At 49.1% G+C, this 25,622-nt stretch overlaps 1 protein-coding gene across 1 annotated transcript; it reads left to right on the forward strand.

Moving 5' to 3' along the window:
- The first annotated feature begins 19,695 nt into the window (after window positions 1-19,695).
- On the forward strand, window positions 19,696-25,377 carry LOC129382132 (acetylcholinesterase-1-like). Its single transcript, XM_072285157.1, has 4 exons — window positions 19,696-19,859; window positions 21,202-22,099; window positions 22,419-22,720; window positions 25,083-25,377. Exons 1-4 carry the CDS (start codon window positions 19,696-19,698, stop codon window positions 25,375-25,377), a joined length of 1,659 nt encoding a protein of 552 aa, XP_072141258.1.
- The last annotated feature ends 245 nt before the right edge of the window (window positions 25,378-25,622 follow it).

Raw genomic sequence — 25,622 nt, forward strand, 5'->3', positions numbered from 1 at the left:
CTTTGCCTACACTTTGTGCAGGCTCGTGTAGACGAGTGTAGTGCCTAGTGGATGCAGAAGCAGAGGCTATGAGGTCATGAGCTGCACTTGGCTCGATGGGCTGTAGCCAATCAGAGCAGATGGCGCGTCGTCTTCGGCATCAGCAGACGAAAAGCGCCCGACTCCACCCTTCGCTTGGTTTGGCACTTACTGGCTGCGTATATGCCGTTGACTGAAACTAAACGCCAATGTACGAGCTTCCTTTCGTCAACAAATCTGGACAAACTCCAGCGAAATACATCGCGAATGCGCAGTGCACGAAGACAACTTCCCAATGCGTATAATACGGGTGTCACACGACGCGCTTTCGATCGCGATTGTCTCCTTTGCTCAAGCTGCGGTAGGGAGCCAATCGCGGTCGAGAATTGCTGTCCGGATCGGGCTTGACCGCGATCGAAAGTAGCCGTGTTTGAAGAGCCCGCACCATTCATGAGTAAGTTAATTTTATCTTCTTGAAAGATTGGCTCACCTTCTTCTTTGGCACATGGTCACGCCAGCACTTCGCTCCCGTCCTTGGAACGAATGTTCACTACCGTCGCGATATCAGTGCCGCCAGTCACAGACAAAATGGCGCCACGCGTTTACAACACTAGCCTGCTTGTTTGTCGTCTGCTGCCTACACTAATCGAAACCGCAGTGTAGAAAGTGTAGGCTTCATGCTACACGACAGGGTTCCAGTTGGAGAGCGGAGCTACACTTTTCTACACCAAGTACTAGCTACACTCGCGTTAGGTAAAGAAAATAGCCCTAATGTAGCGACCGCGTTCGCGCCCTTTCCGTTTGTGCTTCGACGCCGCGGTGCTCACTGTGCACACTAGCGGCGTCCATACATTTGCTGGTAACCTGTGTTGACAAAGTGAAACCTTTTCCGTTCCGGTTTTCGTTTCGGTTCAGCAACGGTCCGGTTTCGGTTCAACTCCGGAGCAAAAAAAAATAAAGGTTAAAACCGGCTTGACCCGGCTCAAGTTCATTTGCATAACTAAAGGACAATTACAAGACTACACACAATTATTTCGTAAATGAGCGCGCCGCTGTTAAGCTGCAGTAAAAGATTATGGGTGTTGTTCTGGTCGCATGTAGTTTGCACTTAAAAAATAATTGTGCAGATCGAACACCAATGCTGGAATGTGTGTGAAGCGAAGGTTTAGGGAGACAGAGAGTGGGAATAGATTATTGTGGATGCTCGGAGAGTCCTCTAGCTTTGCGCTCTTCTCTGCAGATGGAAGGATTGAAAGAAGGAGGGGGATGATGAGGATATGGAGTAGGATGCGACTATACGAGCGCTTGCCCAACTAAATGGCTCATTCACCGCCTTAACTATACTAACCGGCATTAACTAAACATACCGAGAGAGCCTTGATGGCTCGCTTCGCTCATATGATGTCTGGCCATATGTGAATTAATACGGGCCCTCGGCCAGCCCGCATTCATATGACGTTCTTACGGTAGAATTGTTCGTAAGCGAGAATTCCTGTCAATCGTGTACATATTATTAGCGAAGGCAGCCAGCCAATATCAAAGAGCATTTACGAACGAAGCGCTTTGCGAATTCTGCCTCCGGATCCTATTTGGGAGGAGCACGGAAAAACACGGCTATACCTGGGAGGTTGGCACTATTTCCCAAAGGGAAGGGTTGTTGCTAAAGCGGACCAGAGCTATCTACAGATCGCTGTTTGAGGTGTAACATGGGAAAGTGAACCGATGTATCCTACCTCGCAGTGCACAGCCTTTACCAAGTGATGACGCAAGACATTTTACACCACCATAACCATGGGCGCAGTCATATTTGGTTACGTGTCAGCGCCTGCCATTGACTGCCTTATGATCTGCATTACATCGTTAATTCGTTTATCATGGCCACGGCGGCGGCAAGCATGGCTCAGACAGCCGCTATTTCGGCAATTAAACGGTGCGCAGTGATCGGGTATACACGAAAGAAAACTATAGCTAAAGAGGCAGCGAAGTACACTTTTCATTTGTCCGTTCCATCTGCACTGTAATTTTATTTTCTTGTGCGTTAGCTTACCAGCCGAAGGCGACGATACGTAGCAGCTTGACGTTTGTTTTTACCCTTTATAATCCACTCTTTATAGCGGTATAGCTTTTTCTGGCTGTTACGGCCATGCGGCTGTTGTCGCGTTAACTGCATATAATGAGCAACACCAGTTAACTCCAGTTATCATGTACCAACTAGCCCAGTAGCAAGCTTTACTTGGTTATATTTCTTCTATAGTGGGCCCTGCCTTCTGTTCCTCTCTTTCTACTATATACGGAGCCGTCACTACTATGCGCACATATTGCCTCGGCTACGCGCGGCGCAGCACACCTGGCATGGTGCAGCTTGTCAGATCTGTGAAGCCTTCAGATGGCCCTGCGAAGATGATATTTCGGATTTGGAAGCCGGAACTGTGGAGGCAAGGCTGTTTTCTGTAGCTGTTTACGCGCCAAGTGCTTGGGCTCGCACAGCGGCTGTATTTTTCACCCTCTAGGTTGAAGGCCTTTCAAGGAGCTGCTGCTGCCCAGACGACTGAGTTTTGGTGGTGGTGCCCGCTGAATCATGTGCCGAAGGGGAGCAGGTGGGAAGCTGAAAAGCCTACGCAGCTTCATGCCCTAGGAAATGTCAATTAACTTGCCCGAAGGAATTTTAATCATGCTGAAAAAAAGGCTCGAAGTATTCTGTTCCGCCGGGTCTACGGGTCCACGAATTGCTGGCCCTGAATACGAATCTCGCCAATTGAACTGAGGGGGAAGACAACGAAAGGTGACTTTTGAACGACGTGGATAGCCTTTTGTAGAAACGTCTAGCGTGCGCATCTTCGACCTAATGATCCGACTAGGGACTTGGTCACGTATTAAAAAAATAACCTTCAGCTCTTGCAAGCCGAAAGAGAGGGTGGCTTCGTCTTGTCCGGCCAGAGCATTTAGTGAGAAAGCAGTGCAGCACTAGACAAGAACACTGCCCTAGCCAAGACCCAAGTAAATAGGGTGAAGACCAAGGCTATTTTGCTGTCCAAAGAAGTGGAACTTCAGAAACTGTGTAAGGCTCTCAGCAGCTTCAGTCAAGCCGCGCTGTCGGCTTTTTTCAGTGCGAAAAACACATAAGCCGCATATGCCATCCAGATGTACTTTCAGTGAGCGGCACTCATGTCACCAATATACAAGCAGATATTTACTTATGCACCTTAATACGCTTGATGTGAACGATCTGTTCACTGTTGAGAACTCAGCTAATGTTATGTACTTCTTACAAAGCTTTTACGGAGGTGGCGGTGTCTTTTCCGTTGACGTCGAAGATTTATTTCATTGTCTACCACACAAAGAGCTGTTTTTAATTGTAAGAAGCTGCATTGAACAGACTGAGGTTCTCGCCTGTGAGAGAAACGGCTACTGGAATGAGCCATAACAGCTTATGCGGCAAAAAGTAAGTAATGCCTCAGAAAAGTCAGTCAGAAACAAGTCCCAAATGACGCATGCAAGCAGGTATTTGAAATGTTCAGACAGTGTTGTCTACAAGGTTGTCTTTAATTTCTTTCACCTGCGGAAAATCATACATGGGACATGCAGAGAGGCCGCAGTATTATATCACATTAAGGAACACAGGTTTGTGACCGAAATACTCCAGTCAGCAGGACGTTTAGCGGACCACTGCGCACTATGCGCTTGCAAGCTTATCTTCAACGAAACCAATGATTTGGCTGATTTGAGTTGTAAAATAGCACGACAAATCTTGGAGGCTTATTTCATGTCAAAAATGACTCGGGAAATTACGTTAGCACACCTCCTGTGGAGCTTCAAGAAACAACCTTCAATTTCATGGACGAATGTTAGATTAAGCAATACTTGTAATATTGAAGTCAGATGTGCTTAAATGAGTTTATGTTCGTCTTTGGTTTCATGCTTTGTATTTAATTTCTGTCATCCTATCTTGTAAATACCTGAAATGCGCTTTCAAACTATGAAAAGTTGAAAGTTTTCTCGCATCTCTCTCCGTTTCATGTATTTTGTCCTTTGTGTGAACATGGCAGCGAAGTAAACAGAACAGTGTCATTATATTTGCATGTTTAATGTCGTGACTCATTGGTTTATTGCAGAAAAAAAGCAATACAGCATCCGTACGGCATCGCAGCTGTCACCAGCCCATTAACCTTCATTGACGCATTCACAACGTTTTCTACGACGTGGTCATGAATCCTCGCGATATTATCCATTTGTTTTACCCCCCCCCCCCCTGCTTATGTTGTGCCCCGTGTATAGGGCCCTTAACGAAATAAAGCCATAGTGAAAATGAAACAGAGATGCCTTCATCGGCATTGCTTAATCGGCCAAATTCCGTAATACGTATAAGGCCGAAACATATGCATAACAGCGCAAACAAACGACCCCAAGAAGGAAGGCACGTACACACAAGCGCTGACTAACAACTGGTTTTACTGGAAAGGATAGCGCACCTTATATATGCCAGAGTGAAGCAAGGGAAGTGAAGGGGAAAAAGATGTCAAGTGCGATAGCGTGCAAACAACGCAAGCGCAATGCAGCCAACCAAGTGCAACAAAACGCAAACAATTATTTTCCTTTTTCTTTCTCTTTGCAATCAGAACCCCCGACAGCCGCATCCAGAAGTTCGAATTCAGCACCAAAGAGAGCAAGGGAAGGAGGGCTAAAGCACTTGCTAGCTAATTTTCAAATGTGGTAGGATTCTAAACTGATCTGCGCGGTCTTGTCACTGCTCTTTCCTAGAATCGTGGTCTCTTTCAACCGGACCACACAATCCGTACGCTTGCTAACGTGTGCAACTATAGATGTACGTATTTATCATCTAGTTTTTTTCAGTTTTTGAGCATGTTCCCCCAAACGGTCTTTGACACAGCGACCAGTTTTGCCGACGTAAAACATCCCACATGACATGGGAATGCAATACACCACTCCAGTGGAACATTTAACAAACGGTGGTTGGTGGTTCTTTTCTTCTGGCATTCACGTTTTCTTGAATTGCAGATACGTGGACACAACTTTCCCAGCTTATTTGGGGCAGAGAAACGAATTGGCACGCCGTGCCTACTCGCCGCCTTCTTAAGATTGTGCACCGTTTATGGATGTAAGGGACTACCGCAGGCTTCGGTGCCTTCCGGTGATCCTTAGCCGTTGTGCTTCCCGATCCACGCTTGAACTTTTGAAGGAGGGTTTTTGAAACGGCAGTCAAGACTGAGACGGGGATCCCTGTAGCCGAAAGACGGCTCACCTGATTATTAAATCTGGGCTTGATCTGATGTGTGCATGGTTTTTGGAGAGCGGATTCCATATAGACCGTTTTTTCGTAGGCGCCGCCATATTGTGAACGCAGTGGCGCCGCCTATGAGCAGCGCCATACTGGCTTGGGTGAAAGCGGTCTTTTGCATGGCAGGTACACGCTCGGCGGCAGGTTCTGGCGCCTGTTTTCGCGGTCGTGCGGTCTGTTTAGTATGACGTGCGTCTTCTACGTGGTAAACGGTTCTGTGAGACGTGCTGAAGTGGTTTAAGGCGTCATGGCCGGAATTTCTGCAGGCGTTGAGGTGGACGGAACACGCAGCGCGATGTGTGCGCGCATATTCGAGTCTACAATCAGCCTCGGAGATGAATTGTGTATTTCTGAGTGTTCCAGTCGCTAATGTGACCTTATTGCGGTATTATCCTCTATTTCTAAGCTGCGGTTTAGGAGCCACGAAACATACGCGACGATCGTAACAGCGTGAGCGTGGGTAACGTTCTGCTACGATAGGAGCTGTGAGTATACTCTGACAAGCGTTCAAACTGTTCGATGCAGGTTACATTGCGTGACTACTTGGTTCGATGGATGAGGTTTCCGCCCCTGAATAAAATAGTTTTGGCAAGTGATAGATAGCAGCATACCTTACAGTCTGAATTACGCTTGTCCAGCAAAGGGACTGTTTACGAACTGCGCGAGCATCCTAAGCAGGGGTAGGTGCTGGATTACATATATATTTGTTCTATCTACCGCATAGTCCAAGCATACCGCATCAGCGGTTATATATTTATAAACGTTGTGCGGCGTGACTATGCGAGGCCCTATTGCGGCGTTAGGCCGTTTTCTCTTGCTTTTTCGAGGTAGAGGATGATAACCGAATTTCTTTTTCGGTTGTCTTCGTTCCGTTCTCTACGACGCACTCACACGCATTACGGAAATTTTGTCCTCAAAAATAGGCATCGCGTTCTTTTTATGCGATCCTTCATATGTTATGGCTATATGCAGGCCAAAAAGGGAATGCCGAAGCGCACAGCTTACATATGTACCCCTCTGGTTCACCAACCGCAGTGATCGCTGTGCTGAGCAGCGCCATCAGCCTCATGCAGGAAGGCTAGCGTAGACATATGGTAATTTGAAGCCTACTAGACTTGAAATGCGCGAGAACGATGCCGGTGCATCACAAATATTTGATTGCGCCTGCCGCTTAGATGTTTCCTGGTTGCCTTAGGTTGGCCGTGCACGAGCATGCGCTCTTATGCTTTATGTTTTACTCCCTACGCCAAGCGATCAGATATTGAGCAGATTTACCATCTCGTGTTGCTAATACAGAGACACCGGTCTTCTTTGTTGAATTAAAACCGATATGAGCAAAATAGTTCACAACACATACACACACCGCGACTGATAATGTGCGTACACCGCGGCTGATAAAACGCGTCACATTTTTGCGCCCCCAAAAGATATTTCCGCCTACTGTAGCTACCGATGCACCGAAAGGCTTCCCTGACGACCTTATATGAACGGACATGGCGTAAGCTTCACAAAGTACTATCTGAAACATCTCAAAATCGTTCCGCAGCACGCGACAGCAATACTTTCAAGCAGCGCCGCGCCGGATCGCCCAAGCCAGAGAGGAGGAAAGGCTCTCCGCGTGCCCTATCCTCCTCGCCCGTTGAAACGGTCTATACAACACCGCTATTCCTCTCTTGATTGTATTGGAGTGTGCCGAGTCAAAGGGCAGCAACTCCTTCTTAGCCCGTGGGTAGTAGCCCCAGCAAACGTGTCCATCACAGAACATGATATTTAGGTGTAAAAACTGTAAAATTGAAAGGTCCGGGAGTTCATGGGTGAAACGGAACCCACAACCATGTTTGCTAAAAATAGATAAAACTTCGCCTACTGTACAGAGGTAGGTGAAGGCGGGCTGCTTTTTTAAAAGCACTGAAAATCGTCAACATAGCTAAAAAAATTTACAACCGGCCCCCCCAATAGACGCTTATTCCAATGCGTTGTCCATCTCGGCCAGAAAACTGTCACAAAGAATAGGGGCTATGCAAGACCCTATGCAGATGCCGCCACGCTGCAAGAACGGCTGCTCGTCAAATACAATAAAAGTAGAGTTCAAATAAGACTGCAATAAAGATAGAAAATTATCAACGGACTGAATGACGGTGTTCTGGAAGGATACGTCACCGGTATCTTCAATGCACTCTTTGACACACACTAGCTGTTGATTCTGCGGAACAGAATAAAACAAGTCCTGCACGTCTACCGAAAAACCGAAACCAACGTGATCATTTCCCTCGAAAAACTGTACTACTGCGGCTTACTTTTTTTACGAGAAATCGGTCGTTCCCAGCAAGTGTCTTGAGCTCCTCTAGCAAAAACTATAGACACACTTCTGCCACGACCCCTCTTCACTAACAATAGTCCTAAACGGAACTTCGGGCTTATGGGTCTTGGCTGTGAGAAACAACCTCAACCTTTTCCCTCTGCTGTTAGATATGTCCCTGGCCAGCTTGCCAAGGTCTGATTGCTTAGAAAAGTTGATGAAATTGGTTTTAACAGGCACTTCACTTTTGTGCACGGGACAAAGTTCTTATTAACCGCTGCCAAAGCTTTTGCATTGCAAATTCTCTTGGGTAAAACGGCGAACCCACCTTCCTTATCAGCTTGCGTAAGCATTAGGTCGTTGCTCTTAAAAAAAGATACTAAAAAGATAAAGAAGACAAAAAGCATTAGTCGTAAATACAAATATCTTTCGGATAGTTTCCGAATGCTTCAAACTTGCCAGCTGTGGGATAAGTTTCATCCCAGCGGTCATAGTACACACAAAACACTGGAAGTGCCGTAGTGAACCACGCTATGCGTCACTCAGGGAGCCCGACTCTTCCCGCCAAATCAATGTCATTCGCTATCACCAATGGCTCCCCATTAGGAGACTAAACCGACTGTTTGCTCCAATGCTCCATTTGTGCTTTAATTAACAACGCTTCATAACGTGCAGCACAAAGAATCAAACGTGCTAAGTTTGTCAATATGCTAGAGTGTGACGGTCGACGGTGAGAAGGGCAGTTTAATACACGAAAACTACTAGAAAAGTATCCTATATTCGATTCGATACAGGCACTATCCGATCAGCATTCGATTCGGTCTCGAAAATTGCTATTCGCACACCCCTACCACCTCATGCGGGAGCCCACAGCCCTTATCCAGCATTGATGCAAGTTTATCAGAGACTATATTCGCACTGTCCGTCCCGCAAGTTTATGAATGGACAAGGCCATGAGGGGAACCACAGCAGAGAAAGAACATGCTAGACTCACTCCTAGAATTCCTCTGGTAGACTGCCCGGCGTATTTTTAACTTGTCCTGGGTTTGCTCCCCTTTCCTCTCCCCTTCATTTCCAGATGGACACCATTCACCAAGAAGGGAGGTCGTGCCCGTTTACTACAAATAAACAATTTGAACAACGACGCGGAATAGTAGGCAGAGAAAGCAGCGGTGTCCTTGGAAGCCGCAATGCACTACTTGTTTGATGATGTCTAAAAAAATACGCACGTCCAACGTACATGTTGGAAACAATGTGAAGCGGTTAATGAAACACTACAAATTTGATTAACCTTGCAAAACAATGCAATATAGTTGAGTGTTAAGCATAAAATGATTTTACCTCCTGTTGTCCGCGACCTTCAAGAGACCATGAGCACAAGATCCTGAGCGGTTATCCAGGCACTCAAAACGAGAATGGAACGAGAACATACGGGCATCGTTGCGAGTCGTTTAGAAAAAGTTTATTTCAACAAGAGCTGATTCGAACACTGAGTCACAATCACAGCACAATTCCACCAGGACGATAAGATATACAAAATATGAAGCATTGTATACACGACACGTTTTCAAAGTAGTTTCCGAGTCCTCATTCACTGACGTATAACCGCGTAGAACCCCGGAAACGCTCAGTTACACAAACTAATCATCACGTACGTATATAGAATGATGATCAAAGTATATACTGTATACACAAAGGTTATGCACAATTATGATGTGACAGAGACAATTTACATAATTTTGTAGTGATACTACGAGATGGGTATACAAAAATGATCATGTATACGAGATGACGCACACACACAAATCATCGGCACGTGCATTCTATGCACATTCAGTGAGAACTTCTGGTGACCTGGCTACACCACTGTCGAAGGAACTCTTCTCCCAAGAAAGATCAATTCCTCTGACAGAAACGACAGCAGCTCAGAGTAGAGCCTCACCAGAAGTGCAAACAGAGCGCGAGAATAAAACGAGGCCATCCGGGCAACCTGTCAAAACTAGAAAATGCGGGCTCTGGATCCAAAACCTTTGTACAGGACCGCATTACAGACGCTTGTCACTGCCCAAACAAGTTACACAAAAATTATTGTATTAAAGTTCTTCCTAACGTTGGGGGGGTCACAATATCACCCAAGCTGTAGCTTCTAGTATGCTGACGTTTTATCTGTCATTTCCAATAGCGACATTCAACAGGAAGACACATGGCACTATACACTTGACTGTCATATTTTGGCGTTGAGACAGGGTTGCCTCTGCGCTTTTCAACGCCTGTAGTCCTTGAGTTCCGCGGCGCGTCCAAGCCGCCTTCCGTCCAAACACCATCCAAGCAGCCTTCCTCGGCGCAACGTATACGGCGCGCCGTAGAAGGCTGTTTGGCGAAAACGAGACTTGCAATAAGATTCCGTCCGTGGCAGGAAACTATTGCGTCCATATGGCCCAGTGCACAAGTATGGGGTGGTGCGGTGTGGGGCGGTGGTGTGTGTGCCGTTGCGGACACGCACCGCCTAGTAGCATCTCCGATCAATCTGCTTTGTCGGTAGCCATTTCATGCTTACATCTACTCTCGATTACGGTGGTGGCAGAATTTTTTCTATTTCGTCAGATGTTACATGGACAAACATGTGGAGTACATCACATAAAAGCCTGGACGTGTCCTGAAGATTATTAAAATAAAATTTTAAGAAAGCTCCACTTGATGTGAAACAAGCTGTGTATTTTTCTAACGAGCGTTCAGTACTCGAATATGCTTTTATGGCCTCAAACCAGAACGCTGAAATTCTTATCAATAAATTGCAAGCAATACAATATCGTTCTAGTTCGCGGGATCGAATTCCGGCCACGGCGGCCGCATTTCGATGGGGGTGAAATGCGAAAACACCCGTCTACTTAGATTTAGGTGCACGTTAAAGAACCCCCCAGGTGGTCAAAATTTACGGAGTACCCCACTACGGCGTGCCTCATAATCAGATCGTGATTTTGGCACGTAAAACCCGATAATTTAGTTAACACCATCGCTCTGTGCGTTTTGTAACTAATTGCTATGGTTATGTTATTAAAGTTACAAGTTTAAAGCGCTGTGTGCCATGGGCACTCTTCAACTTCGACACACCTTCTTCAGGTGCTCGTTCTTAAAGCAGATTGTTTGCGGAGAGGTAGCTGCTGATCACCATCAGTACCTTCAGCCTTCTGTGTAGATATTTAGAAGAAACGACAGCAGCAAAAATATTCGAGAATATTCATCTATATTTCAAGTGTCATTCTTTCCAGGTACGACTGCACTCCAGAATGGCCTGCCTGATACTGTTTTCTGCGCGCCTTAAGAAATGTTTGCGGCTGCACCCTGGCAGCAGTTGCGCACAATCTCAACATGATTTGTAGCTGGGCAGATTGAGTGTTTGTAGCCCGCTGGAATGACACGACGCATCCTGTCTATATTTTTCTGCCCCCTCTCGCATTGTTCCGGTCGTCTCCTAATGCGTAGCTCATGTCTGTGTTTCTTTTACTAGTTGTAATATTGTTTTGCTTTGTATTTTCTTTTTGTCTACTACTGCCCTACAACAATGCCTTAGAGCGTAGGTAGGCATGTAAAAAAAGCATGTGCTTAGGCACACGCTTGCTGCGCAATGTGACAGACGCGGCGATCATCTCAAAGAACTAGCTGGATTCCCCAACTGATTTTACAAGTTTGATTTGTGTTTAATTTCTACTGATCATTCCCTTATGGTGGGTTTAGTGTAAGCGATAATGTCTTGCTTCCCTGTAAAAAAAGGGGAAAAAAAATACGGCAGCTTGTGACTTAGTGCTTAATCGGGCTGCTATGCTGGGGAAACTACCTTCGGTCCCCACCATCTGTCACGTAATTCAAATGTTCTTTTTGTTAACTGTGCGCTCTTCGGTAAGACAGCAGCAGCACCCAGCAGCCCAGCAGCCGCGGCTAGCAAAATCCCGGAGGGTTCGCAAGGAAGGCTTCGCTTTAAAACTGTAGCTGACAGCTTGGAAACGTAGGTAACATTTGTTTTCCTCACAAAACCAGCATGTATGGTTTTGTTCGCTACAGTATGTAGCTAGTCATTTCATCTGTCGTTGTGAGGCATATTGAAAACGCGGGTGTGTGCCGTGTTTGAAGCGATCAACATCAACAGACAGAGGAAGAAGTAGAAGTGGAGGACCAGAGATGGCTGCCGTTCCCACCGAAAACGCGACTGTTTCTCAAGGGCAGAAGATCAACGACGGGGTCTCTCGGCGGCCACGTTCCTCAAGCAAGCGATGCGTCTGTTGGTGAGGCTCACGATTCCAGACTATAAGCATACGCATTATGTGAAATCAACGTATTTTAGCTGAAAGCTTCCCGCCCCCGCTGTGTCTCACAGTTGACGTATTCGGCCCCTAGTAGTGTGCAGCCTAGTTTTCAGGATTCGACGAGGGGCTTGGGACGACGGCATCTGCAGAGTACGGCGGGCTTTACTATGGGTGAGCGCGAGGTTTCGTGCTTTTATCTAGCAGCTAGGCACCGTGTTTGACGGATGGCGGTACGGCTATGTGCGCTCTGGCTCTGACGTGACGAGGGAAACATGGCGTGCAAGGTGAAACATGTTGACACGCGCTCTCACCGTAATCTGGTCTCTGAAAAAGAATATGAAAAAGGATGACCAGCGAAGCTGTGTATGTGTGCCCCTTAACGGCGAACTTCACCTTCGCCGCGGGTCGGCCCGGCATTTCACTATCTTCGGTATTGGCGCACGTATGGGTAGTACTTAAACGGACTGGCAATTGGCCGTAATGTGTTGTGAGACGTTGATGTAAATAAAGCGACCACGATTTATAGTGATCCCATCCAGCACCCTGTTCGCGATTTAAGCAGGAATTGTACTTTAAATTTGGCAAAAAAAAGTCACCAAAACCAGTAACTGGCGAGACCTGGCGGTAAAATCTTGGTAGTTCGGATGTATCGTATGAGATTACTATACGTAAGTCGACTGCTGTTAGGTACAGTATAATTATTCCTTAAAACTCCAGTTCGTATGTTAATAGACACTCGCGCATCATTCTACGCTTCGGCTACGGCAACACGCTGAACTCCTTGTCACGCGTAAAGGCGCGTTTCGATTTCGATCCGATTGGTTTCATTTTGACTGCTTAAATACCAAAGCATTTGGACAGGAAACCACGAAAACATGTAGGAATCACCGCAGAAATTATTTAAGAATTCGGAAAACGCAAACAGCAGGAACACCGACCTGATAAGCAAAATCATACTTTGTTACAGCACGGCCACACTTGTCGTTTGCCTGCCACTAATGCCGGCCTATAATCGCTATCGCGCTCGCCTATCGCCGTTTTCACTATGCTTCCAATGAACGACTCACTCAGACGGAAAAATTTGATAAAAAATGTTGCACGGCGTTTTCCGCGTTAGCACTTCACGATTAGACACTCCCACCAGTAAACTTTCCTTCGTACTAAAAAGAAAATATGGGTACCATGAAAATTCACAGCCAGTCCCTTTAACGCCTGCTTTACCTCTACCGCGGATCAGCCCGCTATTTCACTATCTTTGGGCCCACGTATGAAAAATTGTTGAAAACGTATGAAAAACTCATGAAAAACCGGACGCGATATACCAGACCGTAGCCATAGACAGCTGCGTTGTAAAAACCAGAATTCCTTGCCTGTCTTTGATGTCCGCTGCTTTTGAGTCGCCTTTTCTCTGGGCGTTCGAAGCTCGCCATCTTCGCACCGTGCCAAGAATGTTTTGGGCCGGCTACTTTCATTGTGTCCGTAGCCGAGTCGCGCGAAACTTTGCAAAGGTAACAGTATCACAGAAGGTGATCGCTCGAGGCTATGACCACTGAATAAAAAAGTTGCAGTGGCGTTTCACTTCATGAACGAGGGTAACGCGCAAGCGTATGGACGCTCCGAACGTGCATTGCGGCGTCGAAGCACAAACGGAAAGGGCGCGAATGCGGTCGCTACATTGATCTAGACGGTGGAACATCTGTGGCGGGCCACAGTGAACCCGCATACCGCTACACATGCAAAGAAGAAACGCCTCGAAAATGCACCATGAGCACCGCGGCGTCGAAGCAGACGTGGAAAGGATGCGAACGCGGTGATTCTCTTTTCCACCTCCAGGCGGATTCTTCCTCCGGCGGTCGCCTCCCTCGTGGAGACAAACGTAATTTAGCCGATTTAACAGACGGGGTCGTCTACGCGCACGGTTAAAACTACTGCAAAAGCTGCCCACTGGGACTTGCGTAAGCATTCTTACCAGTCGCTAACCTTGCACACATGCGTCTCTGACGCAAGTGGACGCGTCTTGGCGATGTTTGATTGGATTCTTATTGTGTTTTATTTTTTGTTAGTTTCTTTGTTTTAAGAGGCGTGTGTGTGTGTAGTGTGTGTGTAGTGATTATAAGGGTGAAGGGAAGAGAGAAGTGCAGTGCCGTAACTGTCTCTCAAAGGAGGACACCTCAACAGCACTGCACAGGGTAGGGGAAGTGGGAAGGAAAAGATTAAGAGAGAATGAAAGAGAGCGGAGAAAAAAAAAAGAAAAAAAAAGGCAAGAGGGTTGAAAAAGAAGAAGCAATGCGGGGCTTATAGCCGCGCTCTCAGTTGAGTTTCGACAAAAAAGTCGAGAAGGGCAGCAAACGCTCTCTTGGCGATGGAGGCGTGGGCTGCAGGAAATAGTAGTTGCTGCAACGCATACTCCCGTACTATCCGACAAGTTCCATAGTCTGTCTTGCCTTTCTTGTGATGAAGGTCAGATGCCGTGACGCTGGTCCGGTGCACGTAGGACAAGCTTCGCTTGCCTCCACTTTCCGGTACGAGAAGCGTTCGTAATTTTTTCCTGATGGCGTCACCTATCACGTTATCTTGGGAGAATGGGCACGAGACTAATAAACACTCCCATTACTCTCTCTCTCCACAAACACACACACACACACACACAAATATATATCTATCTATCTATATATATATATATATATATATATATATATATATATATATATATATATATATATATATATATATATATATATATATATGTGTGTGTGTGTGTGTGTAGTAGGCAAAGAGGGATTCTTCAGGCTACCTTTCAAACGTAAAGAACTTGAGTGGTGCTACAAGGTAAAGAGAACAAGTATTTAATTTCGACAGTTTCGATCGGTGGACCGATCTTCATCAGGGTTTACAAAAAAATGGCAGTTCGGCCCTGGTAGTGAAGACACCAGACCGGGTGCCCGGTCGTTCTTACATGCATCTCGGTTGTAAGAACGACCGGGCACCCGGTCTGGTGTCTTCACTACCAGGGCCGAACTGCCATTTTATTGTAAACCCTGATGAAGATCGGTCCACCGATTGAAACTGTCGAAATTAAATACTTGTTCTGTTTACCTTGTAGCACCACTCAAGTTCTATATATATATATATATATATATATGTTGTAGCGAGGAAGACTGGCGTGCCCTATGGACGCACTAGCATCATCGGCCCGCCGACGAAGAGGGGCTCGCGCTCTCGGTGTCTGACGCTCGACTGAGGCGGTCGCATTTCTTGGTGCTCAATTAACCACGTTGCATAGTTGGTGGAGCTGTGCTGGGTAGTACTTCCCCAACCACCCTGGAACTACGTAATCGGACACTGCCGCCATCATGCCTTACGACGCCAGCCAAATACCTCCGGCATCGCCAACATTGATTTATCCTGGCTCCGTGCGTTCACACGATCCTCCCATCTTCAACGGTTCCGACGAATACGACGTAGAAGATTGGCTGTGGATATATGAGCGGGTGAGTGTCCACAATAAATGAGACGATGCTGCGAAGTTCAGTTACGCGAACTTATATCTCACGGGTGTCGATAGCGTGTGGTACCAGAACCATGAATCCGACCTCAGCACCTGGCCAGATTTCAAGGCGCGCATTACGCAAGTCTTCGGACGCCTTGAGGTGCGGAAGCTCCGTGACGAAGAGCGATTGCGCAGCCGTTCCTAGGAACCCGGTGAAAACTTCAAGTACATAGAAGACGTTGTGGACCTTTGCAAGCACGTCGATCCATCGATGACTGAGTCTGACAAGATCCGTCACGTAATCAAGGCCATCGCAGACGACGCATTCCAAATGCTCCTCTCCAAAAGCCCGCGGACCGTGGTCGAAGTCGCTGAACTTTGTCAAAGCTACGACGAACTCAGGAGGCAACGTCTACTCACTCGACGTTCTTCGATCCCCGAAACTTCCATTGCAAGTTTAGCCGCTGTGACTAATAACGACCATCTCCTCGGCGAAATCAAGGAATTTATACGCTCTGAAGTCGCCCGCCAGCGATCCCTACTCACCGCCGTCCCAGGGCCTACGCCTTCCTTGGCTCCTACGTTGCGTCAGATGCTCCAGGAACAATTAAGTGTCCGAAGCTATTCAATCCCCTCATGCAGCGCAACCATTGCCTGTACCTCTAAGCTACGCCAAGGTTGCAGCACGACCACCTCCAGCTACTTTTTCAGCACCATCATTTGCTGCACCGCCACGTCCAATCCCTCCAGTGTACACCACCAGATCACCAGCTGGAACGGGACCCTGGCGTACATCCGACAATCGCCCCGTGTGCTTCTTCTGTGGAATCCCTGGCCACGTGGTACGGCATTGTCTCCGTCGCTTATGGCTTCAAGGTAATGACCAACCTGTCCGCTCCTGCGTTTCGCCAGCTTTCGTCCTTCTCGCCACCAAATGACTCGCACTTGCCGTCTGCAACCAACGTTATTCCTTCTGCCCGTGTTCGTCGCTCGCCATCTCCTCGTCGCCGCTCACTTTCCCCCATGCGGCGGCGTCCGGCCCTATCGAAGCAGGAAAACTAGCTACCGCAGTTGAAGAGGCGAGAACTGCTGCGTTCCAGTCGAACCACACAAGGCCTCGCTCTCTTCCGACGAACGTAATCGAAGTATCTGTAGAAGGAATCGTCACACTGGCATTAGTCAACACAGGCGCCGCCGTTTCCGTAGTTACGGAAGAACCTTGTCGCAAGCTTCGAAAAGTAATGACGCCCTTATCTGCGCTGTCACACTGGACAGCAAGTTCCCAGTGCATACCTCCCTGTTGCCGCATCTACCGCATGTTGCCGCATATATATATATATATATATTGCCACCTGCAGTAATGGGGACAATGCAAAAGAAGAGGGATGGAAGGCCAAGAAGGAAGAAGTGCGTTGTTGAGCCAGATAATGTTCAATATCTTGGAGTCGTTGGCCAGGTCGGGGTGGTGACTAGTAAGCGGAAAATCCCAGCAACCCGAGACGTCGGTATGGGCACTGGCGGCACAAACGATCTGCCTCCCGCAGTGGAAGCACAGAGAACGGCGGTCCGGTGTGCGCCAAACATCCGACGTCCGAGGCGTCATGCGTCGATCGTCTGCGTAATGCACTGGCTGCTCCGGCTGAACCATAACATGAGGAGCGGCAGGCGGAAACGCTGGATGCGTGCGTCGTTCTGCGATGTATTGCACCGGTTGGGCTGGTGAAAGTCCAACCGGCTGAGCAGCGTGAAGAAACACTGGGGGCGACGAAGCAGGGAGTCTCAGGGCTTCTGCGTAGGTCGCACGGCGGTGTTCAGTCGGTGCAGGCGAGCGGAGCGCTTGGTGTATTTAATCTTTTACAACATTGGCAATGGAGCTCACCGTAGGTTGTGACGCGCCGTAAATCTGCATTTCTTCCCGCACGACGGTGCAGATGAGTTCTTGGAGGTTGTGATTGTTGCTTCCGGTCAATGTGAACATAACTGAAGCGGATGTTGCGCTTAATTGAGCTCGTAGAAGTTCGATCGCTGCAGAAGCATCTTCTCCATACTTACAGCCTGAGACAAAAATTCGGCGACAGTCTTCGGAGGGCTCCGCACAAGACCATCGAAGAGCTGCTCCTTCACTCCTCTTATCGGGTGACGGAACTTCTTGTGCGCGGACATTCCAGTGTCTCCTCGTCTGAAGAGGCGCGTCACGTCTTCGACAAATGCGGTGACACTTTCATTGGGAAGCTGGATCGCTCGTTCGCGGCGATCAGCACTGGTGTGGGTGTGTTTAGTAGCAGTTAATTTCCTTTTCCTTTGTCCTCTCGTAGCTTCAATGCTAGTCAAGGAGGGAAGGTGTTGAAGGTCCGAAGTCGGCGCCCCTCGATGATTCGAGTGCACGGTGGCAGCGCGAAGAGCCGTTGTCCGACGAAGTTACGTTTTATTCAAACGCCGAAGCGTCTGTCCGAGCCCAAGCCCGAAGCTCCGCTCTCTCTCCACACAACCACACATGACTTTTTAAGCCCTCAGTTGTACAAAGGATTCGCAAACCAGCCAATCACACATGCGAGTTCACATCATTGTAACCAATAGCGCAACCACCTTCGTGCCGCACACAGCATTGGTGGAAACAGTGGCACTCTTTAGAACACGCCAGGGGATAGGATTCTCAAACACACATGCCACCTCCCTCCCCCCTACGTTGGGCTGCGAGTATCGGCCCCTGACGTCTTCCCTCTTTTCACCTACAACCGGCCGCCATGCAAGCTGCCGAGAATGTTCCGTGAAATCGCGGACTATTAACTGCATATCGGCCGCACAGCGGGCTACCCTACCAGTACTGAGAAATCTGTCTCCCGTGCAGCTGTGTGCCGGTTCGCTTGAAATACAAACAGCATAATTGGGACCCGATGACAATCGCACACAAAAGCATTCCTCTGCCGTAGCCGGCTAAGTGGTAAAGCTACCGCCATTTTCACGGTAATCCTTAGCAGGCGCACGCGGATGCCAAACATCATACCGGCTGGGCAGCGTCGCGTCGCCCAATTTCCGTGACCGTCGACGGGACATTTGGGGAGTGCATGGGCATTAGCGGTGACGGTGACCTCAAGCACCCCCCCCACGCTCGTCTCCCCGAACGCTCCCCTTCGGCTCGCGCCTTCTACCCTTTTGTTCCGAGCGAGGGTCCAGTTCTAGTGCCTTTTCTAAAGTGCAGCTACTAATCCGCTTTCTCTTCACGCGTGAGTGTTGCCCGCGTCCCCTCTTCGCGGAACCCATACGCGTGCCTCATTTCCGGTTATTGGCCGATACAGTAGGTGTGGGCTCGTCCTACGCTTTGCTGTAGTCGCCTAAACTGGGCTACAAAATAACAGCGAGGTCACGTCCCTAATCTCAAACTGATGGCCCGTTCACACTGAGGAATCCGGCGTCTACAGAGAATGGAATTCTCCAGCCGCCGAAAATCGTGTCGTTCACATTGTTTGCGCACCGCGCCTCGGAACGAGATACAGCGCCATCTGCCCCATAAAGTGCTAACCTCCAACCAAGCGCGGTATATCCCGGATGTTCGCGCAGCTCGAAATTGCGCAATTGTCTCCGTTCGCGTCGAGTTCGTGGGTTAATTTTGCGCGTTTCCACCATTGCTTGAAAAGGCAATGATGAACCCTGAGCAAGAAGAGGCCGTACTGCTAGGCCTGTTGGCAAGCACCTTTCTGGCGATGCGTGACGCGCAGAAGCATTCGCCGAAGAGACGACGCCACCGGTGTTGCTGGGTTCGTCCTGCTTTGCAAGGGCGCGCGTAGATTGGTCAGGCCACCTTGTCAGGTCGCTTATATCTTGTGCTTCGCGTGGTACTTGTCGAAAAGGACGGGGCGGTTACGCACCAATTCGATGAGCATTTCCGATGTCGCGACGCGTTCGAAGACTGCGATATGACGAGAGCGTTGGGCTTGGCCGCCATCTTTCGAATTGCTGAGACGCGCTCCGATTGGTTCGCGGCGAGGCAATCCGGCGGCAGCTGCCGCAAAAATCGGTCCGGGAGCGATCGGCGCGGAAGGGGCTGTTCCGGCGGATCTCGCCGCCGCCGAACTGGGTTCCGCCGAATTGGGCGACGCTCCAGACGCCGAATGCCTCAGGTGAACGCGCCATGACTGTAGCTGACGGCGGAACTCATGCCACGACGTCAGTTGCTCCTCACGGTTTTAGAACCACATACGCGAGCCGTCCTCCTAGCAAACAGAGACATTGTACTCGGCCATACAATTTTCGACGTCTTCGAATACGTCGTCATGGAACGACTTTGGAACCCATGGGTTCTGAATTGTCTACCGGGTCGGTCATCGCGCTGTCCATACCAGTTGAGGTGGTTAGAATCGCTGTGTTGTCTTCTGGAAGCAGTCCCCTGACCAGCGGCTGGCCCAATGGACGGGTCTCTCTATTGGCACTGGGCTGGTGGTTCCCCTCCCAGAAGAAGTATGCGGCATGAGTGAGAAATACCCAGCACCTCCACCAGTTTGTCACGTGTCTCCAAAGAGGACTGGAGGCGTTTAATGGGGACAGCTGGCTTTCTGAAAAACAACGGCGGTGGGACCAAGCTATCGAGCGGGCGGGGTTAGTACGCGCACTTCTTCCGTCTTGGCCTTCCCTCCCTCTTCTTCTGCACTGTCCTCACTACTGCAGGTGGCAATATGTAACGTATGTAACATATATGATGGTAGGAACACATGTCTACATATGGAGCGCATCCTACCCCGCGTTAGTTACAGCCGCACGAATAGACCTCCGGTGGAAGTAGCCGGAGCGGTGGAGTAGCCGGAGACTTTCTAGCTACTTTCCTTGAACACATCCTTATGCATTAAAGCTTGCCTATTGCTCTCCTCAAGGTACGCCACCGTGGCTGAAGCCCGTTTGTCTCCGAAATCCGTTGCGTGTTCTTTCTTGTGGGGCGCCGACTTCTCATGTCGGCTTGATCTTCACTTCAACCGCTTCTCTGAGGGCGCGGGAAACGCTTGATTTTTTAAAAGGTACAAATCTACCTAGATCTTAGCGCACTGGTCCGGAGGCTTTCTGCCAACTATTGCAGAGAGTTGCAGTAGTGTTGCACCTGACCCACTACTGTGTTTGTTAATTTGTTTATTTATTTTGTTCAAATATTCTCAAGTCTGTGAGACATTAGAGAGAGCAGGGTTTGGGTGAGGGCTAGTTGGTATTATATTGCAAGGATGTTGACTTACAGAGCGTACATAGACAAAGGGACCGAAAGAACGACGCAGACAAGCGCTGACTTCTAAATGAACTTTTATGTCAAATAACAAGCATATATAACCAACTTGTTTTCGAGGCGGCGTTTTTTCTCTTGGTGTCTTGGCTATATATGCTTGTTATTCCAAATAAAACTTCAGTTGGAAGTTAGCGCTTGTCGTCGTCGTTGTTTGGGTCCCTTTGCCTATGTACGCCCTGCAAGTCTCAATATTACAGCTGCTGTCTGCGGTCATAGAATGTGATGTGTTGAAGCTTCCTGAGCGCGCTGCCGCTATGCTTGCTAATTTAGTTAGTAAGCGATTGTTGCCAAGTTTATACGACCGATAAAGCTACTATCCTTACTTCGTATAGCAGTCTATTAATTTGCTATCGCAATCGATGCTTCGGCTCTAAGGCCAAACTGCGACTTTATTTGTTTTGTTTACTTTTACATGTAAAACTGCTTCAGAAAGCATTAGGACGCATATTTAGCATTAATACTGCGCATTGATAGTGTCCTCGCCATTTTTATATAGTTCGCTACCATTCGGCTGATTTAATTTTGTTGTTTCAGGGTAGTAGCTGCCTTGCTGAGCGGCTGCCTCATCACTGCCTTGGCGGTCTTTGTGCTCCTACCAGTCGTTTCAAGATCTGGCACTAAAGCACCAAGAGGCTGCCTCATCGCGAGGACGCCGAACGGTTACGCCAAGGGAAGCCTACTTCAGTTCAAGATCAACGGCACATCGTACAACTCCGTCGCCTTCTACGGCATCCCGTTCGGCGCCTCGACGACCGGAGACGGGCGGTTCGCTGAGCCCCGATGCGCCCAGCCCTGGCACGACCTGTTCAACGCCACGTACAAACGACCCCCCTGCGCCCAGTCGGACACGCATTATGGTCGCACTTACGTCATCGACGCCTCGAACACCACCGAAGACTGCCTGCACATCAACGTCTGGGTGCCCGGCAAATGCGTGACCGACCTGTTGGGCGGCGAAAACCACCGCGCCGTCGTCTTCTGGCTCTTCGGTGGCTCCTTCGTGGGCGGAGGCAACAGCTTCGACTTCTACGACGGCCGCTTCGTGGCAGGCTTGGGAGACGTGCTCGTCGTCACGCCTAACTACCGGGTGACGTCCTTCGGCTTCCTCAACTCGGGAACGGGCCGTGAAGTTGCGGGCAACATGGGGCTGTACGACCAGCTTCTGGCGCTCCGCTGGCTTCGGGAAAACGTCCACTGGTTCGGCGGCGACCGCGACCGCATACTAATCGCCGGACAGAGCGCCGGCGCCATCGCGTCCTCCATGTTGATGGCGAGCCCGATAATGTCGCAGTACGGCCCGTACCGCAGGGCGTTTCTCATGAGCGGCTCGGCGTACGTTCCGCTGCCCCGGAACGAGGGACCCGACGCGCGATGGAGCTTCTCGCGCCTGGCCTCCAACGCCGGCTGCCAGTCGGCGCGCGTCGCCGACGCTGTGCACTGCCTCCGAAACCGGAGCGCGCCGGATATCTTGAAGGCCACCAAGAATATTTCTGTTTTTCATGCCATCCTTCGAGGCGCCCCTATTTCCTGGCAAGATGGACTCTCTCGAGCGGCGGTTCGTAGCGGCCCGAGCGCGGGACACACTGATCTCCAACGTGGCGATGGAAGGGGAGGCCTTCTTTCAAATGCTCATGCCAGACATAGCAGGTACGCAAAAAAAGATCACGGCGCAAGTGCTGAAACAAACTTTTCCTTATTTGTTCGGCGACGCGTCGGACTCTGTGATGGAGTTGCTCATTCCTTTCTTGAAGACCGTGTACGACCTTGAAGCCCCCAACCACCGCGGTTGGATACAGGTTATCGGTGACACCATGTTCCGTTGTCCCGTTGCTTCCTTCGGGAAAAGTTTGGCCACCCTGGGAAAGAATGTGTACTACTTGCAGTACACGCCCAGACCTTCTTTTTCCCCGTTTTCCGGAGAAAATGCGACGCACGGAGACGATGTGCCAATGCTGTTTGGGCTCCCGTACACCTACCCGCACTTGGCTACTGACGAAGACAGGGCGATGTCCTACCGCATGATCACGATGGTGTCCAGCTTCGCAAAAGACGGGTGAGTGGTTTGGGAACTTGCTGCAAATTAATCTGGGGTTCCTTTACCAACTGGTTCGTTGGGTTTAACGTCCGCAACCCACACGTCGCAGGAGGAAGGTTCGGGGTCAGTGCTTTGAGGTCTTTAACGTCCATCCAAAGCTCGACACACTCATGTCTTTGCATTCCGCTTGGCTCGCGTTGGAATACGGCCGTCATAGCCGGAAATTAAGCAAGGGACCTCCTGTTCTGAGGCACAGCCATAACCATTCGGTGCCCGCGTTGTGCGTACACGTGCGGCCCGACACGCGATGTTCAGACTTCATTAAGGTTTCGATCGTTAATGTTTGCTGACTTGCTTGTAATATCAGCGTACGAGAGTTTTAGGAAAGTACTCCGCACGTTCCGTTCCGCAGTTGAACAGTGGCCACTGTTCGTGGCTGTGCGCCTAACAGTGGCTGTTCATGGCTACTGTGGCTGTGCGCACGAGGTCGCGGGTTGGAGTCTCGGCTTTCAACTCTGAGCAAGGCTGGCCCACTATGCGAAATATTGAACCATAAGTAACGCGCTTACATTTCTGGCGGTTCCCTTTTGTAACACGAGGATCTGGTCCTCAGTGCATACATATTGTTACACCCACGAAAGATCTTTATTCAGAGGCCAGGTATAGATAGTCACGACGGTCTCAATCAGGCGAGTGCTTATTGAGCTTCAGGTAGCCAGCACAACGTCGTTGTCTTCTGTCTTGGATGCGCCACATCAAACGCACATGGGTTTAACAACAAATATATATATATATATATATATATATATATATATATATATATATATATATATACACACACACACACAACGGGAAAGTCTCAGCTGAAACCGATTCAGCGCAAATCACCGAGTTCATCAGCGTCTCTCTCTTTCACTCTGAAAATTGGCAGAACGGGTAGTCTACAATACAATATGCACATTCATATACAGTGAGCGCTAGGCCTAGGTGCGCGTGTTGGAACCCCTGACTGCCGAAATTTGTCCCAAGCCATCCGCCACGGCATTTCCCGCAACCCGGGCGTTGAAAGTCAATTTCTAAGGACTTGTATATGAAATCTACAGAGCATATCTGTGTTGCTTACTTCATTATGTCCGGGAAAACTGAGCCCCTTGGTTGGACGACGCCTGCTTACACGTTACGTTCATTTCTGGTCGCTCTTTCTTGAACCATCCTGGGAGCTCCTCCGCCACTGTTCTCAAAGACCAAAACTAATCCTTACACATTCTCACCCACTTATTCGAATGAAATTCCTAGCACGCTCCAACCCGGTTTGCAGCGATCTGGAGCCTTGTCCACATGGGAGCGAGGAAAACCGCGCCTAAGCCGAACCTTCTAGCCGCTTCTAGTGCAATCTGCATAGTCGCGTGATCGAGTTTCGGGCGGATCTCGGTGATCTCGTTCGCACTCCCAGGTTTCGAGTGGGAGAGCGGCGCCCTGACGGGACCAGCCGAATGGGAACCGCACTGCGAGAGTTCTCTATAGCTCTAGAAAGCGGCCTTACAAATGTGCCATTAATATTCTTGCCCCGGGGGGTAAAAGGGACATAGACTCTTCCGAATAAAATCAAGATTTCGTTGGATGTGCCCTTCTTCAAAGGAAAGCGCCAAGGAGGGTTTTCCCTTATTCAGCCACTGTTTTTAACGAAGACAATTGGTTTCCTTTGGGGATTTCCACAGGAAAATACAAAATTAGGCGCCATAATAGACAGCCAACGGGAAGAAACAAACACGACAGAGCGCTAACTTCATACACAAAGAAATATATCGGAAGCGATACAGGGTTCCTTGATCTTTAGCACGCCTGTTTAACCCTTCATGTAATGGCCGACGTATCATTCTTCCTACGTTGAGTTTGATGCCTCAAGATTTCGATTTAGGCGTCCGAACCTAACGCATAGCCTACAGTAGCGTTTTTGATAACGTGGACTGAGTTTCGATTAGTAGATAGTTAACGAAGCAGTTAATTGCTATTCTAAGCATATAGGCTTTTACTGGAACATTTCATTGCTTCCTTGCACAAATGGTGTCTCCTTAGCCAGAATAAAGGTGAAGTACTTGTTCAATGTTTCCTTGACGTGTAACGGCGTTCCGGCATTAGAGTGTCGAAAAATATGTTCGTGCAATCAAGGCAGCGCATTCGTTACGTCAACTCGGCAAAATGTTCACGCTTTGGGATGAGTAAGTGCAGGTTTACAGTTCGCGCTCGGTCTAACTTCTCTCTCGTGCGTTACCTTTTATTGCGAGTAATTTTGTATCGGTGCATTGTTGATCACACTGGCTTCTATAGGGTCCCTTTTATTTAGGCCGACGATGGTAACGGCGGTGATTGTGGCCCGCAGGTCTCTCCCAGGCCTGGAGGACGGGAGTCCCTGGCCGCTCTTCTCGAAGGCTTCCAACTACTCGTTCGTCGACCTCGCACACTCCGGGTTCACGCTTGGCGGCACCACTCCCGAGTGTCCCTTGCTAGAGATCATGAGGATGATCTTGAACCCGGACAAGTCGGACCGGCGAGCTATCGACAGTGCTTGGACGCCCGAAGTCGTCAGCTTGGCACTGGACATGCTTGCCGCGATACCGGCGCGAGCTCTTGAGATCGCCGCCACCACTCATGCCCGTGCTTACAAAGGCCAATGAATATGCCATACGCTCGAACCCTCCAGTGTTCACTGCGCCTTTCGGGGTGTTAAAAAGGTATCAGCTTGCAACATGTTGTGCGTCGTTGATGAATTGCCCATCTGAGGGGCGTTTGTTTTCATTACAGTGGTTTCACCAAGATAAATCGCAAAGAATAAGGGCAACACTGGACTTTAGTCTACCAAGGGAGCAGGCTGGTTTCAGGAAGGGACACTTTACAATGGATCACGTCCATGTCATCGATC

The sequence above is a fragment of the Dermacentor andersoni genome, chromosome 11 (genome assembly GCF_023375885.2).
Source record: "Dermacentor andersoni chromosome 11, qqDerAnde1_hic_scaffold, whole genome shotgun sequence".
NCBI classification, from domain to species: domain Eukaryota; kingdom Metazoa; phylum Arthropoda; class Arachnida; order Ixodida; family Ixodidae; genus Dermacentor; species Dermacentor andersoni.